Genomic DNA, 23,992 nt, shown 5'->3' with positions numbered 1-23,992 from the left:
CTGATTGTTTGGATAAAGTTGGTTAAACCCCAACTATGAGCAAAATGCCATCATGGCACTGACCTAATCGCAAGGAGATGTAAAATGTATAATCCTTGTCATAGACTATGGTGTGATTTACTCTGCCTCCGAAAGCGTACACTGCTGGCCTTCTATGGGGCACTGGACCACTTGGTGCCAAGTTTCATAATGGTTAGCTATTGTCATAGTAATAGTAAAAGCTGAATAGTAATCTTACCTCCTGTGACTAATATCAGAGTTATTGCCTTTGTGCTTCCCAGGCCCCCAGCTATGTCTTCTGGAAGGAGATAGAGAGCGAATTGTGCTCTTGGGTTTAACGGTGTGTGGAGACTCTTCTGTAACATTGTCCACCTTCTCTTCTTCAACCTCTGACATTCCTGTCTTCTTAGAGTGCATCCTATTTCCAGCCACGACACTACCATCCAAGTCTCTGTGCTTTCGCTCCGATAAGGCACGGGAAAGGGAAATATCACTTTCATGGGAAGAGTTCTTTTCTAGGGATGAAGTGTCCTCTGAACCAGAGCTGGCGGCGTTGATCATAGACTGTTCATCTTCAAGCTGGAAGTAGACAAGGAACAATCTACAATGTTTTCTTCCTACATCCTGATATAGCCTGCATGTAGTTGGAAATCATACTGTAATGCAAAAATCACTACCATGCTGGAATAATTTAAAGCCTACCCAAAGTCTAATTAAAAAATTCCCTAAAATAAAATATTCAATACTGTATAAACTTCAGAATTCACTATATTAAAGGGACACTGACAGGCCCGATAAACATATTTAGTTATTCCTATGCAGTCATAGGTCTATTAAAGTGTATTCCAATCACATAAGAGTACCCCCTGTCCGCATTTTAAACCATGTAAAAACAACTTTATAATCATCTGTCAATCACCTTCCTTTATGCCCAAGGGGCGTTTTTACTCCTACCTTTGTGCCCAGCCGTGCCCCAAATGTCATTCCCTAGCGCCACCCAGCTCATTATTATTCACTGCGCTGGGCGGCTTTTACAGTCCCCGATCCTGCCAAGCCGGCGCAGGCGCAGCAGGAGACGCTGGCATTGAATAAGGGACGCAGGCGCACTGCAAGTGAGGGTGCCGGGCAAGTTATCCGGCGCACGCGTAGAAGGTACAAGTGAGGCCGATGCCCATACGTCTGTAAAATGTAAGATGTAAAAGCCGCCCAGCGCAGTGAATAATAATGAGCTGGGCGGCGCTAGGAAATGACATTTTGGGTGCGGCTGGGCACAAACGTAAAAACGCCCCTTGGGCATAAAGGAAGGTGATTGACAGAGGATTATAAAGTTGTTTTTACATGGTTTAAAATGCGGACAGGGGGTACTCTTATGTGATTGGAATACACCTTAATAGACCTATGACTGCATAGGAATAACTAAATATGTGTATCGGGCCTGTCAGTGTCCCTTTAAGTTCAACCAAACATCTAACAAAGGGATCACTCGAAGAAACCGTAGACATCTCAGTCTCAGGCCTCATGCACAAGAGCAGATCAACAAAATGCGGACCACCTAACATGTGCAATCCACATTTTTCTCACTCCCATTTCTGGAAATGTTTGAGCCATCATTGTGCCATCATTTCAAATGAAAAGGTCTATGTGTAATCCTCAAAAAATGTGGATTGTACAGGGATACAACATATGTCATGTGCATCAGGTCTTATGGTCCATTCACATCAGCGTACCCATTTTGTGATCCTCAAATTGCGGATCTGCAAAACATAAATACCAGCCGTATGTGTCCCGCATTTTGTGGTCCCACCCCATGTTAGAAATCCCTTTTTTTGTCCTCAAAACGGACAAGAATAGGACATGTACTTTTTTGTGGGGCCACTGAAAGGACATACGCATGTGGACAGCACGCGGTGTACTGTCGGCAGCCCCATTGAAATAAATACGGTTGTGTACATGAGGCTTTATACTGTACTATTTCAGTATAAATTTCTGTCCTCCTGTGGCTTGATTTCCTAGAATACCACCCCTTCTACAAGCATGGTGGCATGATCTTAATCACTAGTGGTAGCTTTCAAACTACACCACAGACCCAATCCTCTCAGGAAGGGATGACCCCTTACACTGGAGCTTATAACAGGGAGGATGATGGCGTGGGAGCAAAAAGTGACTCTCTCTCATGTTTATTGCACTTAGCTAACCTTTTCAAATGTCATTAATGTCTAAATGGTGGAACAAAATGCTTTCATCAAAATTCCTTGAATTGGGTCTGAACGCTTCAAAACATTTTCGCTGTAAACCAGTCTCATGCTCTTAGCTGGTAGCAAAATACAGCAGGTCTACCAGCAGATGCGGGATATGAAGAATCAGTCTGAGGATTCAGCATCACCCAGTCCATAAGATCTACACACCTCTGTCATGCAGGATGGCAATTATTTCAGTTCCCAGTTACCATGAATTTATATTGCAGGCACATGTTAAAGCTACCTGAGACAGAAGGCGGTTTAGAAATGAACTGTAGTCCTCAAATGTCAAAGTGTTGCAAACTTCTGTATCAAGATCCTAAGGAACCCTCTGTGTTCCAGGAAAGTGGTGCCAAAGAGTCACAGAGTTCTGTACAAGCACCATTTCCACAAAAATGTTGCAAGTTTTTGGGGATTATACTTCACCCTCATTACTATTCTATAAAGTGGATGGGCATGGGCGACTACAAATTATGGTAGATCTTTTCATGGTGCATAGCTGGACTTCATATCTACACCCACTACAGGCCGGTATAGAATTGATTTTCTGAAGCACGGAGGTCTAGAGATGCACCCAGGAAATTCAGAGGTCTGCTCTTCAATCAATCAGGCACATCTCACTCCATTGCAGAGGAGATCAAGACAGGCATATAAAGCGCCAATCTTGGTACATTTCTGGGACTGCTACTTATACCAAGTACACTATGCCTGTGTATGTATTCACACTACAAAGACAGACGTGCATTTCAGGACATCCTACATTTTGCATGACGAAACTGGAGGTACATTGGAAGCACTATTAAACCATACCAATTAAAAGTATCTAATGACTGATGGCATGTTTACCAAAATGTCGATTTTTGACCAAATTAAGCTGTATTTTAGAAGATAATCCTCTGCTCACCTTTTTTTTTTTTTTTTATTCTCATTGGTATTTTATACCACTTTATGATAGCACCAAGTATACTATGCTCACATCCCCCAAACAAAACTTTTATTTTTTTTTGTACGATTTATATTTGCATGTAATGTTTGCTAAATGTTTAAAAGGGCATCAATCAGCAGATTTGTAGCTAGGAAACTGGCCGACCTGTTGCATGTGCGCTTGGCAGCTGGAGGCATCTGTGTTGGTCGCCTTGTTCCTATGTGCCCATATTGCTGAGAAAAATTGATTTTTAATATATGTAAATGAGCAACTAAGAGCAACGGGGGTGCTCTCTCTGCTACACCCTCTGCACTTTGTTTGACAGGGCCACATGTGATGAGGTTTTCACTGCCTGGCTCTGTCAATTAAAGTGGAGAGGACTTGGCAGTTGCAGAGAGAGCAGAGCCTCTAGGTGTAATGGCAATGCCCCTGTTGCTCCTAAAGGCTGCATTGTATATATTTTTAAACATCCTTTTTCTCAGTAATGTGGGCACATATGAACAAGGGACCAACACAGATGCCTTCAGCTGCCACGTGAACATGCAACAGGTCAGCCAGTGTCATAGGTACAAATCTGCTGACAGATGTGCTTTAAATACTTGATCATGATGATGCCAGGCAGTGGAAGGGGCAACACCAGGGTTGTTTTCCTGAGACAGCCCCATGGACTGGTACAGCCTCAAATATGTCGCTGTTTTCAACTCTGTTTTTTCCTTCCAAGGCATGTTTACATCACCACATAAAGGAGAAAGCATTGTCCCAGTATGTCTTGGCATACACACATACCGCACTGACACGCTCCAGATGCTAGCTCCATGTGCACACTCAGTCAAGTAGAAGAAATGGTTCTACAATGTCTTCCTGCTAGCGAGGCTCCACTTCTGACGGCACACTGACTAATCTGAACTGCTGGGTCATTCTCTGTCATGAATAGAACAATAACAGTTTCCATACTGTAGAAGAAAAGCAGCGACACCGGACGGGAAGTGATCTCACCCTGCGCTCATCCTTCTCTGAGCACTACTGATGCAATCTCTGCCTACAGGACAGACTCTTGTGAGGACACAGGCTGTACACCGATATGTACAGAGCAGGCTAAGACTATTTCACAATATCCCTGTGTCACAGGCTAAAATACAGCTAAAGCATGGCCACCTTCATGGTAGGATAGTGATGGCGATTAGGAGAGACTGGGCCTCACACCCATGACCTCAGGGAAGATCTGCACGTGTGCAGATGATATCATGGTGTCTAAGCTCTTACTACAAAGATTTTCCGCTCACAGTAGAACGATCTCTTTCTCCTCTATAGTTAACACAACTTACACTTCATAGGAATCTTCAATCTACTTGTATTTTTCATACTTCTTAGAGGGGTTTTCCAATTAACACAATTCAAATCACCTATTTACAAGGTAGGTGATAAATGTATGATGGTTGGGGCCCCACAAATCATGAGAATGAAGGTCCTCGAGACCCCTTTGTGAATGGAGCGGTGGTCCTGATACAACTGCATGCTCTACTTGGCAGTGTCAGAACACAATGAAGCAGTGGTCAGACGCGCACCAGCGATCACACATGTTTCACCTTATCCTGCACTGTTCAAAGCCACCCCCTTTAATTATTCTCCATGTTAGGGCTCATGCACACGACCGTATGCCCTCCGAGACATACGGTCCATAAGCAGGCCATATGTCCCGAAGTGGCATACATCGTGCGCATCATAGGTTACTATGATACTGTGCGCATCGGGCCGCCTACGGAACTACTGTCCTGCACTCATATGATCATATAACCTATAGTAACCTATGATGCTGTGCGCTCCCATGCACACAATGTATACCGCTCCGGGACATATGGCGCACATGTCTCAGAGGGCATACAATCGTGTGCATGAGCCCTTATTATTAGAACCTGACCTGGTTATCATTCCTGTGTCAGTTTCCTTCCTCTCCCATTTTAACCTGCAAGTATGAATCCCTGGCAATCAAAGTGCAGAGTGCGCGACAGTTGCAGAGAGATCAGAGCCTCCAAGTGTAACGGCAACTCCCCCATTGCTCCTAGGCATTTTTCTCAGCAATGTGGGCACATATGTACAGGGGACCGACATAGATGTCTTTAGCAGCCAAGCGTACACGCGACAGGTCCGCCAGTTTCATAGGTACTAATCTGCAGATGCCCTTTAATCTTAAATTACAAGATCTGTATGACATGGTGTGCCCCCGATAAGAGAATGACAGACTATTTACAGTATGAGAGATGCTGATGGCATCTTATGTAGATTCTAAACAGCCACATTATAGAGAAGCCATTGCCAGTGGAAGAGCTGACGATCACAGAAAATAAAATATTGTATGTAAATTCAATAAAAACTAATGTCTACTTAAAAAGAGTTTTTAAACATCATTAAACTATGCAATTAAAAAGGTCTAACAATTAGCAATTAAAACCCGGTTTGTCCACCGCACATGTAAACTGAAATAGGTGTGTAAAAAAAAAATAAAAAAAATAAACACCGTTTTGGCAACACAGGGAGGGACATTAGCTATGCCCTTAACGCCACTATTATTGTGTAAAAAAGTCACATTATGGTGCATACCATATGTGCGCCATAGTTTGCAACTCTTTAGGCTTCAGAAAAAGGGTGTGGGCCTTAGCAGAAGAGACCCCACACGGCCTGCCAAATTTACTATAATTTACACCAGAAACTGGAATTTGGTAAAGCTGAAGTTTGCGTCATCTCCCGACTGGTGTAGACTTCAGATTCTGGCACAGGGCAGGGATGTGCCTGATTTATTAAGGGGAATCTGTCTCTTAATAAATTAGGCATATCTCATGCCAGTGCAGGGAGACCAAGACTGACGTATGGAAGCGCCAGTCTTTGATAAATCTCTATTTTGGATGAGATTTGGCAAAACCTGCGGCTATTGTAGTATGTGGCGGAGAATCTGCCCACAAAATCCAGCCAAAATTCAGTACTGTATGCACCCTGTGTGAACACACCCTAAATTTTATATTTATCCTTCAACCCTTCGGACGGGACTCACCTTTGTAAAGATCATTTCGTCCAGTACCTCAGGGGACATGTAGTTCAAGTCACTTGCAGGATCTCTTTTCAGTGTGTCCGGAGATGAATGTTCTGCCTTGAGCGTGTCCTCCACAAACTGGCTGCATTCTAAATGATCACAAGAAGGAGAAAAAAACACTATGGATCACTGCATCTACTGGTCGGTCTTCTCTATGTCTGACATGATCTAGGAAAATGCAACCCTTTTTCATAGGTAATAAAATCATTTTACTTATACAGAAGCCTCAAGGGCAGCCAGTTTTAGCAAAGCCAGCCGAAGACTCGAGCATCTCTATTCCCACGCCTGCTTTGCTGTACGTCGCTGCTAAGTAGTTTTTAGGGGCAAAATGCACAGGCTCCTGAGTGTGAGCGCGCGTGAAGACATTCATGGGAATAGAGGTGCGGGAATAAAGACGTCGGGCGCATGAGCAAGTCTTCGGCCGGCTTTGCTGAATGGTCTGTCAATCAGAGGCGAAGGGGCTGGGAAAGGGGAGCGTGGTTATCTAGACGAAGCGAGGAAGCCACTGCCCTCTTGACTTCTGCTGTTACATAGCGCATGCAGGGGATTAAAGTATGTTTTTGAAGATTTTGGCACATCTGACAAGAAGAAAAGGGTCTTTAGAAACATACTGTGGGCTTCTTTAATGTAAAACTGGCGGCTTGGGAGGCGTATTTTAGGTGACAGGTTTCCTTTAAGCCGGAAATCTCAAAAAAGGAAACCCTTTTGATAGTCACACCTTGCAGTAGTTTAGGTGGCTACAGCATCAGTATAGAAGCTTGTACTTGTCTACATTTTCTGGAGGCACCTGACATTTAATGCATTTGGGCCAAATACCTATAACTATACATTAGACTAAAACTTTAGTTCTTACTTTGGGTTCACAGATTCTTGAACTGCCCCAAACATCTGTACAGACCCACACAGGGTCTGGAGACACTAAGGGGTTTTTAGTGAACCCTGTAAATCACTCCACAGGACGCACAGTCACACGAGGACACATTATCTTGGTCAGAGCCAGATTGGGCCCCACTAAACCATTGACGCTCCTGTGGAAAATTCACAAGAAAGATCCAGAGCCGTCACGATAATAATGAGCCAAACAGTAAATGGAAGCAGACACGGGGGAAAAAGAGAAGAGGAGGAATTACCATAACAACGACTGAGAAATTCAAATACATGGGACAACCGAGAACACAGCACTGAGTATAAGGGAAAATAATAAAATCTACAGGACACCTAACCCAAACCCGAACTTCAGTGAAGAAGTCCGGGTTAGGGTCTGGGTACCACATTCAGTTTTTTATCACGCGCGTGCAAAACGCATTGCACCAGCGCCATAAAAACTGAAAAACGCAATTGCAGTCAAAACTTACTGAAATTGCGTGCACACTTGCGCAGGTTTCCCGCAATGCACGCGCAGCGCATCTGGAGCAAATCCGGGACGCCCGTGTGAAAGAGGCCTAAATCTGTCACACGGATACAAAAAGGAGATGTACAAGTCTGAAAAATATTAAAGGGTAACGGCCATATTCTTTTTCATTTTTTATTAGAGCTAGGCATGTACACCCGAGTTCGTCTGTCAATGATTAATGAAAGATCTTTTGCCAATGTCCTCTGTCCCTTTCCGACGCTCCCTTAAAAGACCGTTGCTAGGGCTTGTCTGTCTTCATTTTAGTATAAACAGAAAACAGAGGGCGGTCTTCCACACTGCATGCCTGCATTAGGCTTCAGAGTGAAGAGGTGTGTCTCTCAGTAATCCAATCTGATTGGCTGGCAGGGAGCTGCTGGCTACAGGTATATGTGAAGTGAGGGAAAGCAGTTTTGGCCTCAGGGAACCGGCAGAGGAAACATTTGAGAAGGTCCTCATATTGTAAATGTTTAAACAGCCATAACTAAAAGAAAAATTCAAGGAAAACAGTGGTATGTGAAGAAACTAAAGATTGCTTTATGTATAATGCTGCTGCAGCAGTAACATATGCTAAAATAGATTTTTTTGATGAAAACATGACAGTTACCCTTTAACTTAAGCCTCATTCACACATCAGTGATTTCCATCAGAGATTGTGAGCCAAAACCAGGAGTGGAGCCTCTACAGACATAAGGTATAAGGGCAAGATCTGCACCTGTTTTGTGTTTAGAGCCACACCTGGTTTGGGCTCAAAATCTAATTATGGGAATCAATGACCAAACACTAATATGTGAATGAGGTGTTACAAGTGCATCACCTTGTACTGAACTTCCTAAAACAAAGTTCCTCAACTCCTCTCCTCAAGGAACAATCTTCCAGTCATGATCTGAGAATATCCCACCAAATGAATACCTGTGGTGAGTCCTCATGAATGGACACTAATATCACCTGCTCAATACTAAGGAAATCCTGAAAACATGACCGGCGGTGGTCTCTGAGGACTGGAGTTAAGGAACACTGTCCTAAAAGATCAATAGAGCTTTCTGAATTAGTATGCTGCCTGGGAGCCCCTTTTGCCCACTTCTCCTGGAAGATTTGCTACAAGTTGTTTGGATGAGGCTTATTGGAAGCAAGTTTCAAATAGTGTATTTTATCTGCCAGGACTCTTCATTTGTCTATTTTCAGCAAATCACCTTGTGCATGTCTATAAGGCTCCTTTCACATGGGCGAGTATTCTGCGCGGATGCGATGCGCGAGTTGAACGCATTGCACCCGCACTAAATACCGACCCATTCATTTCTATGGGGCTGTTCACATGAGCGGTGATTTTCATGCATCACTTGTGCGTTGCGTGAAAATCGCAGCCTGCTCTATCTTGTGCGTTTTTCACGTAATGCAGGCCCCATAGAAATGAATGTGGTTGCGTGAAAATCGCAAGCATCCGCAAGCAAGTGCAGTAGCGGTGCGATTTTCACGCACGGTTGCTAGGAGACGATCGGGATGGAGACCCGATCATTATTATTTTCCCTTATAACATGGTTATAAGGGAAAATAATAGCATTCTGAATACAGAATGCATAGTAAAATAGCGCTGGAGGGTTTAAAAAAAAATAAAAACAATTTAACTCACCTTAGTCCACTTGATCGCGAAGCCCGGCATCTCCTTCTGTCTTCATCTGAGCTTTGTGCAGCAACAGGACCTGTGGGGACGTCACTCCAGTCATCACATGATCCATCACCATGGTAAAAGATCATGTGATGGATCATGTGATGACCGGAGGGAGGTCACCACAGGTCCTGTTGCTGCAGACAGCTAAGATCAAGACAGAAGGAGATGCCGGCTATGCGAGCAAGTGGATTAAGGCGAGTTAATATTTATTAATTTTTTAACCCCTCCAGCGCTATTTTACTATGCATTCTGTATTCAGAATGCTATTATTTTCCCTTATAACCATGTTATAAGGGAAAATAATACAATCTTCAGAACCTCAATCCCAAGCCCAAACTTCTGTGAAGATTGGATACCAAACGTGCGATTTTTTTCACGCGCGTGCAAAATGCATTACAATGTTTTGCACTCGCACTGAAAAATCGTGCGTGTTCCCGCAACGCACCCGCACATTTTTCCGCAACGACCGTGTGAAAGTGGCCTAAGTCTATCTATAAAGAGGTATTCCGCTAGGTGCAGGTCCCACTTAAAGGAGCCACTCCTATCTAAAAAAAAATAAAGGGGGGGGGGGGCTGCTTCTCGCATCCCTGTCAATGGAGGTGTGAGAGGCTCTCCCTATACTCTTCTATGTGTGTTCAGAAAACAGCTGAATACACTTACTTTGCTATGTTTGTTACTCCCATAGAAGTGAATGCAAACAGGCGCTCTAGAGATTAAACATTTATGTCACTGAGATTGAGGCTCAGTGTTCTAATGTCACCGCTGAGGTCAACGATTAACAGGCAGTGGTCATGGGAGTGTATATGGAACAGAAGTGGAAGGGACAGAAGCTGCGGCGCTAAAATGGCAGGACTGTCAGAGAGTCCTGCCAGAGAGTGCTTTTCTTGTTGTTTTAAACACCTTCCAGGTGCTTTCTCACTTTTTGTTGTCGGACAACCCCTTTAAGTATGCTACAATTGGCTTATCTGGTATAGGCTCCGTACATGGTTTTTGGGGGATTATGATTATGGTTAATTATTTAAATGTCTGTAAATAAATAATTGGGGAACACTTAAGGTGGATTTACACGTCCAGATAATCGGGCAGATTATTGGGAACGAACAGCAATCTGCTTGTGTAAAAGGTTCAGCCGCTAACCTGATAACGAGTGAAAAGATTGTTTATTGGGTGACATGACCATTAGTGCAGGCACATAAATTATCATTTGTGGACAGCAGATCATGCTGTCAAAACAGATCTGTTGCCCAGAAACAATGAAGCTGTAGGAGGATGACCCATCGCTCATCCTCATACTGTGGAGGCGATCACAGCATGTAAATGCAGCAGCCACTTCCAATTAACGAGCAGCCGACTGTTGGGAAGGAACACTTCCTTCCCGACAATCGGCTTTAGCTCTGAGTGTAAATGCACCTTTACTAATACGGTTTAAGATTTAGAGAGTGGACATCTGGGGCAGGTTTACCACAGTGCCTGATACTGGATGATAAATTTGGTGCATTTTGGCGCACACTGATGCATCATAAGCCAGAAAGGAAAACAACTGTCTAACACACTTAAAGGAGCATTCTGGTAGCTTAAACTATCCCCTATTCATAGGATAGGGGGGATAACTATTAGATAGATGAAAACGGGGGCCAGCACCACGCAGGGACCCTTGAAGTGAATGGAGTGGGAGGTTGAGCATGTAAACTGCCTCTCCTTTCATCTTTATGAGACTGACAGAAATGGCCAAATTAAGCGCTCAGCTATATCCGGCAGTCCCGTAGAAATGAATGGAGTGCCAGAGCCCAACTTCCAAAGTTGATAATTTCTGGGAGCCTGGCAGAGTTCCTTGAGATCGGTGGGGTCCCAGTGGTAGGATCCCCGCCTATCTACTACTAATCATCCCTTATCTTGTTGGTAGGGAATAACTTCAAATTACTGGAATACACCTTTAATAAATGTGGCACAAGGCATGTAGGTTAGTTCTTTTTGGCAAATTCTGGCAAATTTAGATTGGTAAATCTCCAGCACTGAATTTACCAACACCTCGTCCTCTTTTTCAGTACTTCTAATGTCATGTGACAATTAACCTACCTTTGGTGTCATTTGTCTGCTTTGGTTCAAGAAGGACTGGATGTGGACATGGGGTTAGGGAGCAGCAGTTTTTAATCTGAGCGGAAAAGAAAGAAAGTCTAAACATTAGTAAAGTGGCTTAAACAGGAAACTATGCACACATTATGTATATATTGCAAGCATGCAAAAGTAGTAAACTTCTTTTAATCCAGAAGTCAATATTCAGAAACTCTGATAATCCAGCACCTATGGATTATGTAGAATTTCACAAACTCAGAAAATTGAGCTGCGATAACCAATGAGGAAGTCATCTGATAAAATAGAAACTGCAGTTTGTGCTGTATGTATCTATAAAATCATCAATCAGGGTAAATTATTACACATCTATATACATTTATATATTTCATTGTCCATCCATACCAAGCTTTTCATTGCCTCTAATACCACCAGATGTAAGGTGGCTATCCTATAAGTCAATGTTCAGCTCTTAAAATAAGCCTTGAGACATGACTAGAAAATTAAATAAGCCAGCACCTCATCTGCAGACAACTGTTTTGGGGTGATTGCCCCTTATCAGTGCAGGGCAGAGAGTACTGGCTTAACTGGGTGAGAGGCCTGTGTCCAGGTAAGGGGGGAACTAATGCTCCTTAGGGAGAGAACACCTTAATCAGTGTTAATCCAGATTTCCAGAGGAGCATGTATTGCTTAAAAGTCTCCTTACACTGATTAAGGTGCTCTCTCCCTAAGGAGAGTTAGTTCCCCCCTGACCCGAAGCTTTTCATTGTTACTAAGCTTGGGCTCCTGGATTCAAATCCAACCAATGACAACATCTGCATGTTGTATGTTCTCTGTATCATTTGTATGTTCCAATGACTATAATGGGGTCCGGTACTTTATCAATCGAAAATAGCGACACATATGCGAATGTAGCATTACGGCAAGTTTCCTCTGGGTATGTATGGTGGTTGCAAAACCTCCACTCGAAAAACATTTTTAATGCGGCTTTGAGCGCAACATAAACTAGTGACAGAGGCCCTGATAAAAACTCTGGGTCACTTACCTGTACTGACCCAGTCATTTTCTTAAAACCACTATTAAACAGTTGAAGAGCGAGCCGAGCGCTGGAGTCCGCTCAATACAATATCTTGATGTTCATGACCTATGCCGTCCTTGGCTTTGGCTTTAAAAACTGCATAAAAAACCTAAGTGGGAACAACTGGCCTAAATAGAACATGCCCTTTTAAAAATGGGTTGTCCAAGGTGGGATTAAGTGTTAGGGCAGCGCCTTCAGGTGGACATCAAACAACTGAGTCTCCTCCCCTTCAGCCTCCACAGTATATCATTTTATATAGCACATGCACAAGTGTCAGAGCACATCAAGGGCTCCTGATCCCCTGAAACTCCTATGGCAATGGGGGTAGCACACAACATAGCATGCAAAGCTCTATTGTGTGTTGCCCATTGTCTCGTCTAACAGGCACACCTTATATATTGTGTCTCTAGAACATAGAAATACACAAAAAGATTGATATTCTAAAACTTACAACAAGAAGGCTTCCTACTGTCGAACTGTGTCCAGCGAGAGGCATGACCTCAACACTAGCAAAACTAAGGGTTAAGGCTCATGGAGGACCCAAGTATAAACATCCCAGCATCGATAGGCTTAATAGCTACTTATCCCAAAATGCCACAGATATGACAGCAAGTTTCCTATACTTCCAGCATATGGTTTATATGACAGGCAGCCAGCACAGCCCTATATGTACAGTGCCAGACACACTGCCAGGCTCCCAAAAACCGTTATGAGTGGAACATTCCCAGACTGCACTGATTGCCTTCTGACCGGCTAAATTTAGACGGCAATGAATCATTGTATTAATAAGAAAAGTTAATTACCAGGATTCTTCAGGAAACGCACGCTTCACTGCTCAACTGTGTTACAAAAGAAAGCAACTCTCACAAGCTGATGTTTGGATAGTATAAAAACTAAGTAAACTGTATAGAACACAGCTCCATGGCCTCGCATGTAAACACAGGACAACCCGCTTCACAGATTTACTTGTTACGCCGGCCATAAACACAGCCACCACTACAAATTTGATCAGCTATTCAGCATACTTGTCATGGGATGACAAGACCTTGAATTTAATTCACTGCAATTTCAACATTTTGAGTAAAAAAAATAAAAAAATAAATGGATGATGATTGGCTATTGCTAAACCCATTTAGCTCAAAACATATGTTTGCGGTCAGATTTCGGATTCCAGGCATTGACAGGTTGCCAATACAACAGGGCAAAAACTGAATTTTTTTTTTTATAAAATGAGAACCATGAAACAAAAATAAATAAAAAACATACCTGAAATAGCAAAAAAACTTATGCACATCATTACCTTTAAAAGCACCACATCGGAGCGGTCAACACGGTCAACTTTGGCAATGTTGCACAGGCTATACCGTCTTTTATGCCTCTCGTACATTTTCCTCGTTGTGAATAAAGAGTGAAAAGAAATAAAGCCACAGTGTCCCGGTCAGACCGCTGCCCCGGCTCTTCCCCCTCCTGCACCAAGAATCACAACATCACCAGTTTCCTCGACAGGAAAAACACTTCCACGACAGATATGAAACTGACATTTTCTCCACAGAGATAAAATGCAATAATCGCACAGCACCACCGACAGTGTAAATGAGCTACAGATGCCCAGCAGAAAGCCGCCTCTGAGGTGCAAGTGTGCAAACAAACTCTGTACGTCCAGTAAAGCCTCGAGTCACAGCAAAATGCAAGTTATTGTCTAGACGCGACTTCAGCATCTCATTCACAGGCACACAAAAATGAAGAAGAAAATCCCGTAAAGTCTCTCTCACATCCAGGGCGAGATATGTTTTGGAAGTGAAATCTGAGACGCTGCTGTAGAAGCCTTCAAAAAATCTTCACCATATTCCGCTTGAAGGGACCCCCCTTTTTTCTTTTTTAAATGTGCATTATTCCCAATCACATTTCTCCACAGGAAAAGAAAAGCCACTCCTTTGAGGACGTCATCCTTTGCCTTTTCCACTCTGCCCTGGCATTCGTCAATGCTTGACTCTTATTCCCACAACATAAAGATGTTCAATCCAACGTCTTGTGGGCACTGAAAAAGGGAGCCTCAGAATACAGCTGCAGGGCACAGCTGGCATTACCCCCAGTGCATCTCAGCACACAGGAGACGATAGTAAGAAAATTTGTATTTTTCAAATACTGCGGCTGCTCCAGCCTCGGAGGAGAAGACTTCTGCCAAGCCTCCGTATGTGGAGACTATGATTCATGCAGACGAAAGAGGAAATCAACTAATATTCTTGGAAGATGAAAGAAGAAGTGCATAAAGACTAGTTCTGGATAAAGTCTGTAAAATAGGAGCGGCGGCCCTCATGCATTTCTCACAGTCATTTTCGTGACAGGACTCTGCAAGCCTTACTAATTTGCTTCTGTCAATGCATTCATTCACATCAGCTGGGGCCCATGAAGTGACCCTGCCACATGGTTTCCTGTATTCCGACTGTTCCACCCTTTCCTCCCCTCCCTGCCGCATCTCACTCCTTGTATCCCTCTCATGGGACAAGTAGCTTTCCATAGAGCTTTTAGCCACACTGTTCTTGCTTATAAAACGGAGGCCTTGGAATGGAAAGAGGTTGGGTTTACTCAGTAGTGCACACAGGTTTCTCAAGTTAATCAGCAAGGGAAGGAAATTTAAGGGCAGTCACTGAACACTTTCTTCCTTCAGCAGCTAATGAGCTTGGAAAAATGGCCATCACAGCCACAAACCGTGCATTTTGTCTGACCGTGCCACCACTTCACGCACATGAAACCATTCCCAGATGTCTTAAGTTCTATGACCCATTACTCTTTTCTCTTTCGGGATGTACAGGTGAAGACCAGCAATTAGCGGTAATCAGCTTGTAGTTACCCTGGTTAGTTCCCAATAACCGGCCCATGCAGAGGCACCGCAGAACAGCTGACAAATGAAGAAAAACGCTCGTTTGTCGGGTGATCACACTCAAGATGGCTCTGTCAGCAGCCCATCTGTTAGGTAAGCTAACGGGGAACAAACAATTGTAATAATGAAAGTCTACGCATCAGCCCATGTGAAAGGAACTTTAAGACACCAGTCGGTACTCATTTACTTCAAAAACTGAACAAAACGACTCGTGAAAACCCAGTGACAACCATTACAACTGGCATTACCGCTACTGTAGCCACAAAGAAACAGGAGAGGATTAACTTATAATGTGACAAATTTGCCATTAAGAACCCATGGACCCCCATAGCAGCTGTAAAGATAAATAAGTAACAAAAAATACCCAAATCATTAAGAAAAAACTTAATCATTTGTCATATTTTTTAAAGAGGGAAGTAATCATTCAAGGTGACCGCACTAAACATACCTTTTGTAGAGCTTTTCTCATCAGGAGTTATTACAACTTTTAGTTTTCAGGCTGTGGTCTTGGTCTGCACACGATCCGCATTGTTTTGCAGATCGGATGCGGACCCATTGCTATTTACAGGGCCGCAAAAGATGCGAAAAACACACTGTGTGCTAGCCGCTTCTGTATGTACGGGAAAATGAGGAATGCACACAGCCGATATCCATGTTTTGCGAGCCACAATAATGGACACGGTCGTGAGCAGGAGGCCTCACTCCATCCTACTGCAGATTCTGCTCTTGCAAATGAGCAGAGAGTGGAGCTTAATTGTGAAGTGCTCTCTGCATTTCAGCTGCTTCACAACCCCTCCCCTCTGCTCTGAGTGACAGCTGCTGTATCCAACCAGGAGAGCACCACAGCTGCCACTTAGAGCAGAGGGGTGGGGCTGTGAAGGAGCTTAATAAGGAGAGCAGGAGAGCCCTGGGCACTTGCTGGAGCAAAATATGGCAGAATAAAAGCTCACATTCACACTACTCCTGATGAGAATAGGTCCAAAAAAGATTTTTGTACGGCTCTCTCCACCATCTACCTAGAGCTGTGAGCAGTTTTGCTTGGTCAAAACTGCTGGCAAACTCTTACAAATACAACCAGCCATATGCTGTACACGTTTTTAACCTTTTACCTACTTTAACAGTTTTAATGGCATGAGATGAACATAATACTGTAAATGTGATAACTTCAAGAAAGATGGGCCACACTAGAAACCAAACCATAGAGATGATCTGGCTCGGGAGTTCCCCCATAGTAAAACTTCCCTCTTCATCAGAGCTTGCAGACATCTGACCTTCTCCCGCTATGACGCAGGACACTTTTCTTCTTAGTACAAGATGTAAATTGCAAGATAATCAGGCAATGAAAGACAGACGTACTTTATTTACTCTTGGTAATTGAGCCGTGATTTCAGGCAAGTCTAATAAATGTTTGAAAGTGAAGCGGGCAGGTAATAATGAAGGTATGTTGCTGTCAATTACAAGAACCTCCAACGTAACTGGTCATTAGTGGAGCAATATAAAGCAACGGACATTCAGATATGACTAACCACTGCTCATATAGCCTGAATAGTGAATACCATTAACGAGCATTAGTCTTGTACATGTACGTACAGACAAATTCTGCAAAAAACTCCAGGTGTAAACATAGCCTAAAAAGAGTAGACGAAAACCTCAAATAACAAGCAGTTTTGATTTCTTTTAAGAAGGAATACTAGGAAATGTACCTTTAAAGGGATGCACATACCAAGCTGTACACTGTATAGCAGCTGTGCTTGGTACTGGAGCCCAGGCCCATTCACTTACATGGGGCTGAGCAGCACCTAGGTCATGTGACCAATGAAAGTGATGTCACTGGCCTAGGAAGAGGACGATGGCTCCTCAAACAGCTTTTCGGCAAGGGTGCCAGGAGCAGGACCCCCACCAACCTGATATGGATGACCTATACTAAGGACAGGTCAAAAATACTGTACTACCGGATAACCCCTTTAACAGGAAACTAGGTAATATTTTTCTCCAGATAAGTTTGGCCCACTGAACTAAAAAGCAACAAGAAGGCAATGGATGGAGCACAATGAGGTTTCAAAAAGGAACGCAAGGCCTGGAACCTGCACAGTTTTCAGATACCGAATCACGTACAGTACAGACCAAAAGTTTGGACTCACCTTCTCATTCAAAGAGTTTTCTTTATTTTCCTGACTGAAAATTGTAGATTCACACTGAAGGCATCAAAACTATGAATTAACACATGTGGAATTATATACATAACAAAAAAGTGTGAAACAACTGAAAATATGTCATATTCTAGGTTCTTCAAAGTAGCCACCTTTTGCTTTGATTACTGCTTTGCACACTCTTGGCATTCTCTTGATGAGCTTTAAGAGGTAGTCACCTGAAATGGTCTTCCAACAGTCTTGAAGGAGTTCCCAGAGATGCTTAGCACTTGTTGGCCCTTTTGCCTTCACTCTGCGGTCCAGCTCACCCCAAACCATCTCGATTGGGTTCAGGTCCGGTGACTGTGGAGGCCAGGTCATCTGGCGCAGCACCCCATCACTCTCCTTCATGGTCAAATAGCCCTTACACAGCCTGGAGGTGTGTTTAGGGCCATTGCCCTGTTGAAAAATAAATGATGGTCCAACTAAACGCAAACCGGATGGAATAGCATGCCGCTGCAAGATGCTGTGGTAGCCATGCTGGTTCAGTATGCCTTCAATTTTGAATAAATCCCCAACAGTGTCACCAGCAAAGCACCCCCACACCATCGCACCTCCTCCTCCATGCTTCACGGTGGGAACCAGGCATGTAGAGTCCATCCGTTCACTTTTTCTGCGTCGCACAAAGACACTGTGCGATCTCAAATTTGGACTCAGACCAAAGCACAGATTTCCACTGGTCTAATGTCCATTCCTTGTGTTCTTTAGCCCAAACAAGTCTAATCTGCTTGTTGCCTGTCCTTAGCAGTGGTTTCCTAGCAGATATTCTACCATGAAGGCCTGATTCACACAGTCTCCTCTTAACAGTTGTTCTAGACGATGTGTCTGCTGCTAGAACTCTGTGTGGCATTGACCTGGTCTCTAATCTGAGCTGCTGTTAATCTGTGATTTCTGAGGCTGGTGACTCGGATGAACTTATCCTCCGCAGCAGAGGTGACTCTCGGTCTTCCTTTCCTGGGGCGGTCCGCATGTGAGCCAGTTTCTTTGTAGCGCTTGATGGTTTTTGTGACTGCACTTGGGGACACTTTCAAAGTTTTCCCAATTTTTCGGACTGACTGACCTTCATTTCTTAAAGTAATGATGGCCACTCGTTTTTCTTTACTTAGAATTTGTATTATGGCAAGAAAAAAAAGCAGCTAACAGTCTATTCAGTAGGACTATCAGCTGTGTATCCACCTGACTTATCCACAATGCAACTGATGGTCCCAACCCCATTTATAAGGCAAGAAATCCCACTTATTAAACCTGACAGGGCACACCTGTGAAGTGAAAGCCATTTCAGGTGACTACCTCTTGAAGCTCATCAAGAGAATGGCAAGAGTGTGCAAAGCAGTAATCAAAGCAAAAGGTGGCTACTTTGAAGAACCTAGAATATGACATCTTTTCAGTTGTTTCACACTTTTTTGTTATGTATATAATTCCACATGTGTTAATTCATAGTTTTGATGTCTTCAGTGTGAATCTACAATTTTCATAGTCATGAAAATAAAGAAAACTCTTTGAATGAGAAGGTGTGTCCAAACTTTTGGTCTGTACTGTACATGTAACATCTGGCTGCCATAGTATTTCTGCACTGCAAATAAACACAGCATGACGTGTGAATGAGGGAAAAAAAAGAAGTATGGAAAATTGAATACAAATAAACAGTCTAAAAGCCATAAATGACTATAAAGACACACAGGACTGGTCACACACAGCGTAATGTGACATTTGGATACCAGGCTCACGTCGCACAATCCAGTGAATTACAGCGGGTGGTGTCTGCAGTCATTGCTGAGCGGAATCATGACTAGCCAAGAACATGACCCAGTGTGTGGAGAGTCAATGATTCACAGCAGTCTGCATTTACTGGCACTGGTAGGACATCATTTCATTACTGTACAAGCTCGACAATACATGATACGGAAATGCATTCTGTGGATATTGAAGGGTCACATTTGCAAAAAAAATAAAAATGTATTCTGGTAAAAAATGTCAGCTGCACAATACTGCATATGAGTAACTGTATTCTTGTGGACTGCAGCCGTAACCCAATAGTCCTTATTCAGTAACGCATGCAGAGAACACCCGTCGCTGACTGCAGAACAGTCAACCGATCCCCTGCCATGAAGTACACCGTCAGGACTCCTGAGTGCAGGCAGGTATATATTGGAAAAGAGTCTTCTCTTTGCATTCCACTGCCGGTTTGTGGGTGCACAGCAGGAGAACAGGGGCGAATATAAGTTACTGATCTGGAGTCAGCGGCATTAGTTCTCTAAACGACCTCCAAAAAAAAATAAAATGAAAAATTCTATACAATAGTCTCCCACAAGTCACTAATACCACAATTTACAGTGGAATTTTTTTTAAATTTGTCTGTAGTAAACAATATCATGGGAATAATCTTTTGAGTAGGTGCAGCGGCCCTAGGAGTGGACTGTGATTAATTCGTTGAAAGGAGCACACCAACTAGTAAATTTGATGCACTTTTTGCATAAAGTCAGAAAGTGCAATCTATACTGCAAAATTGGTGCCTTTTCAAGCCCAGGCTTTAGAAATAATGTCTAAGGCTGGGTTCACACCTGAGCGTTTTACAGCGCGTTCCTACGCGCTGTAAAACGCTCAACAAGGAGAAACCAATGATTCCCTATGGGAATGGTTCTCACCTGGGCGTTTTACAGCGCGTACGATCGCGCTGTAAAACGCCTGATGCATAATCAAGTACTTGAGCTTCTTTGGGGCGTTTTGACGCGCGTTTGTGGCCATAGGACACTGCAGTCAATCACACAAACGCGCGTTTACTATTACAAAAAACGCGCATAAAAACGCGCGTATAACGCGCGTTTGAGAAACGCTCAGGTGTGAACCCAGCCTAAAGGTTTTAGGCTATCCTCCACTTGTTAAGCCGTGCAATCTGTGACTTTTTGCTGCTCTGTAAGAGGCTTGTCCAGGGTGACAGATTCCCTCGCTAGCGCTATAGTCTGCATTAGCCATAGACTGAAGGCTCATGCACATGGCCATAATACATGGACAGAAATTTAATCTGCTCTCAGAAATCAGTGAAGCAATTGCCAAAGATGGGATCCCCTCCTGTTCTTGGCTCGAAATATACTGCTTATGTCCAGGACAGCAATCAACTGTGAATATGAGCCTTGCAGTACAAAGATCTAGTCCAGTCCTGTATCTCTAGCAAGCCAACCATTCATGAATCTGGCACAGCTAGGGGACAAACGCCGTAAGGTCAGTAATGGCAGCCACATTGTTGTATGGATCTGTAATATTGTGCCCATAGCCTGCTATGGGTGAACCTGCCTGTGTGCGCCCCACCTGTGTATGGATGACGCCGTTCTCCTTTTCTCCCACATTCTTTATGAATTGGTGTAATAGGAGGCACTAGGGTCTCTGTGAGAAGCTGTGTCCATGATCACGGCTGAACAGAACTTCCAACAAAGCAGAAGAGGACGATTTACAGGGAATGTGTCATCAGAAAGTGGCCTATTGTTTAAACGTATTTGATGATGTCAATAGGGTCCCCTCCTGTTCACCGTGTCCCTGTGGCCGCTGTAAAGCAATTGTCTTAAAAGGGTTGTGTCACTTCAGCAAATAGAATTTATTATGTAGAGAAAGTTATTACAAGGCACTTACTAATGTATTGTGACTGTCCATATTGCTTCCTTTGCTGCCTGGATTCATTTTTCCATCCCATTACAGTCTGTACACTATAGGAAAAACACCAGCCTATGTGAGCTCCCATGGTCCCAGCCACCAGAGAGGCGGGTACTTTTCCCTATAGTGTGCAAGCATGACCACCACTGATGGACTGCAGGGTGGTCATAACCCCTGGATACAGGCAGTGTATAATGTGATTAAAAAATGAATCCAGCCAGCAAAGGAAGCAATATGGATAACCACAATACATTAGTAAGTGCCATATAGTAATGTTCACTACCTGATAAATGCCACTTGTTGAAGGGACACAGCTCAGGCAAGATGTCCGCCCCCATAATCATGTTCTGGAAATGGAATTTAAAAATATTCTATCAGAAAATAAAAACATTAGAAAGACAGATGTGTCGATATAGGATTTTAACCTGAAGATTTCTGGCCACTGCATTTCCTTCAAGGACCACCAAATACATGCGAGTCGTAAATTTTAGGTGGGAATTTGCTTTAAATATAAAGGAGTACACTGGTATCGAAGTCTGGGTCTGCTGGTGCTTTCAGTGACGAAGGATGGATTGTAATTCCTTCTTTTCTCTCCATTGTGACTACAATTTGCTTGCTCTCCTACGGAAGGCGATTACACAGACAGCCCTTAGCGACGGTTGTTTTTGTCTTTGCTGCTTAAATGCTGTGACCAGATGTTCATTGGGAATCTAAAGTCTGAAAAGGTCTACGTACACAGCGTTTCAGTGCCATTATTGGGGTCAAGGCAACCAGCTTAAAAAGGTACGGTGCTAATTCAGGCAGTTTTCTACATAGGCTTTTCATTAAGACCTGGACTAAAGGAGACGCTATTTAAAAGACACCAAAACACCATCAAAACAGGTTAAAGTGCAGGTCATTTAAGGATATAAAGTTGAAAATAAACATGAGAGAGAAAAAAAAAAATTTGAAAAAAAATCCAATACAGGGAAACAATGAAGTCTCCCACAATTGTTATAGAATTTGGCTGCAGTAAACAATTTAATGGAACGAATCTTTTGAGTAGAGGCAGAACAGCAGTGGCCCTAGGAGTGGACTGCGCTAAATTCATTCATTCCAGGCGCAGCCCACCTAAAAATTTGGTGCATTTCGGTCCTAAAGTCATAGAGTGAAACCTATGCCCACTATGATCAAGCATTGATTCTACCCAAAACTGGTGCCTTTTCAAACTCAGGGTTTAGTAGTAATAAGGTCTAAAAGTTTTAGGCTATCCCCCACTTGTTAAGCCATGCAATCTGTGACTTTTTGCACACTTTACACCTCTGTAAGGAAAAAAGAATAACATGGCAGCAAAGCAATGCAGACCATCTAGAGACAAAAAGTAACAAAATGCTTGTTCCTCCCTCATCTGATGGATTTGAAGAAACCACAAACAGCACATGCAGTGGACAGATATAATATCGGCAGATCAGAAAAGGGAAGAACTGAAGTTGTGAGGCTGGAATATGACTTCATTTTCTAAAAAAAATAATAAAAAATGCACAAAAGCAGGAAGTCTGAGAATCAGCATTCATGGAATCGTGCACAGCTTTAGGGACAACATCCTTTTGGGTTTTTCTGATGGGGAACGATGAAATGACAAGTAATGATGTGATCACGCAGTATCATAAGACATGAAGCAGCAAGATTGGTCAGACCTGTCATATTGGATGTACAAAATATGTATACGTCCGCCTCATCACGATTTTTAGAGGCAGCTGAGCATGCCTACATAACCCGCAGCTGGTGGCCACATGAAACCTGCACTGCTGCAATCAGGGCGCCGCTATACTTGGCTGGCACTGCCATTGGAAGCAATGCGTTCAAGTAGTGATAGAATATTGTTAGGGAGCTTTCACACATTGTTCAGAGGCATTTTTCTGCACTAGGAAATATAAAACACAGAACAAACCAGCAGTTTTTTTTCTACCAGTATTTTTTGTCTTTCTGACTGCTCCATGCTGGAGCTAGTCTTTTTTCTTCAGGCGTTTAGATACAACCTTCATTATTAAGCCTGCAGAAACTGCATTCAACCGTGAGTTAGCCAAAAATGTCTGCAAGTAAAAAATAATGACGTGGTATGCAAAAAATAAAGTGTTTTAGGACAGTTTTTTTTTTTTAGGCAGTATAAAATGGCAGAGCATATTTGTGCATGAAGGATTGTGCATGTATACCCATCTGTTTTTGTTCCAGATTTAGTAAATAAGGCAAATACTTTCTATTTTTTGCCCCATTTATCTATATATCACAGCCTGTCCGCTCACGTTTAGTATTTGCATATTTAATAAACTTTCTTTGTTCTATTTTAATTGTTTTCATGGACAGCGAATATTAAACACAGAAAACATTTAATTTTGTATATGTCTACTATAAAAAAAAAAAAATAGGCAATTACAAAAACTGCTGCAGATAAATGTGAAACAAAAAGGATTCATGGTAATACCCCCCAACTGTTATGCCAAGTGCAGCGCCGAGGGGTGGTGTGCGCCTGGGATTCTGCTTCCTGAACATCCCCTCAGGCCCTGCACTAGGCATAAGGGCTGATGCACACCAACGTATTTTCTTTCCGTATTCGTTCCATTTATTTATTTCTTTTTTGGCGGACCACATGTGGAACTATTCATTTCAATGGGGCCGCAAAAAAAAAAGTGGAAGTTATTCTGTGTGCATTCCATTTCAGTTTGTCCGTTCTGCAAAAAAATAGAACATGTCCTATTATCCGCATAACAGACAAGGATAAGATTGTTCTATTAGGGGCAGCTGTCCCATTCCGCAAAATGCGGAACACACATTGACGTCATCCGT

General features: G+C 43.0%; 1 protein-coding gene across 4 annotated transcripts in view; it reads right to left on the bottom strand.

The window, feature by feature from the left end:
• The window catches only part of AKAP13 (A-kinase anchoring protein 13), a 208,304-nt gene that overhangs the window by 76,935 nt on the left and 107,377 nt on the right, over positions 1 to 23,992 (bottom strand). For all 4 annotated transcript variants that reach the window (XM_044279452.1, XM_044279455.1, XM_044279453.1 and 1 more), the window contains exons 9-11: positions 11,383 to 11,458; positions 6,209 to 6,336; positions 239 to 579 (exon numbers count right to left, since the gene is read on the bottom strand). In XM_044279452.1, coding sequence (XP_044135387.1) covers positions 239 to 579; positions 6,209 to 6,336; positions 11,383 to 11,458 — 545 coding nt within the window. The remainder of the gene's footprint in view (positions 1 to 238; positions 580 to 6,208; positions 6,337 to 11,382; positions 11,459 to 23,992) is intronic.

The sequence above is a fragment of the Bufo gargarizans genome, chromosome 2, assembly GCF_014858855.1.
Source record: "Bufo gargarizans isolate SCDJY-AF-19 chromosome 2, ASM1485885v1, whole genome shotgun sequence".
Classification (NCBI taxonomy): domain Eukaryota; kingdom Metazoa; phylum Chordata; class Amphibia; order Anura; family Bufonidae; genus Bufo; species Bufo gargarizans.
The sequence above is the reverse complement of the archived record's forward strand: the minus strand, read 5'-3'. Positions and strand labels throughout refer to the sequence as shown.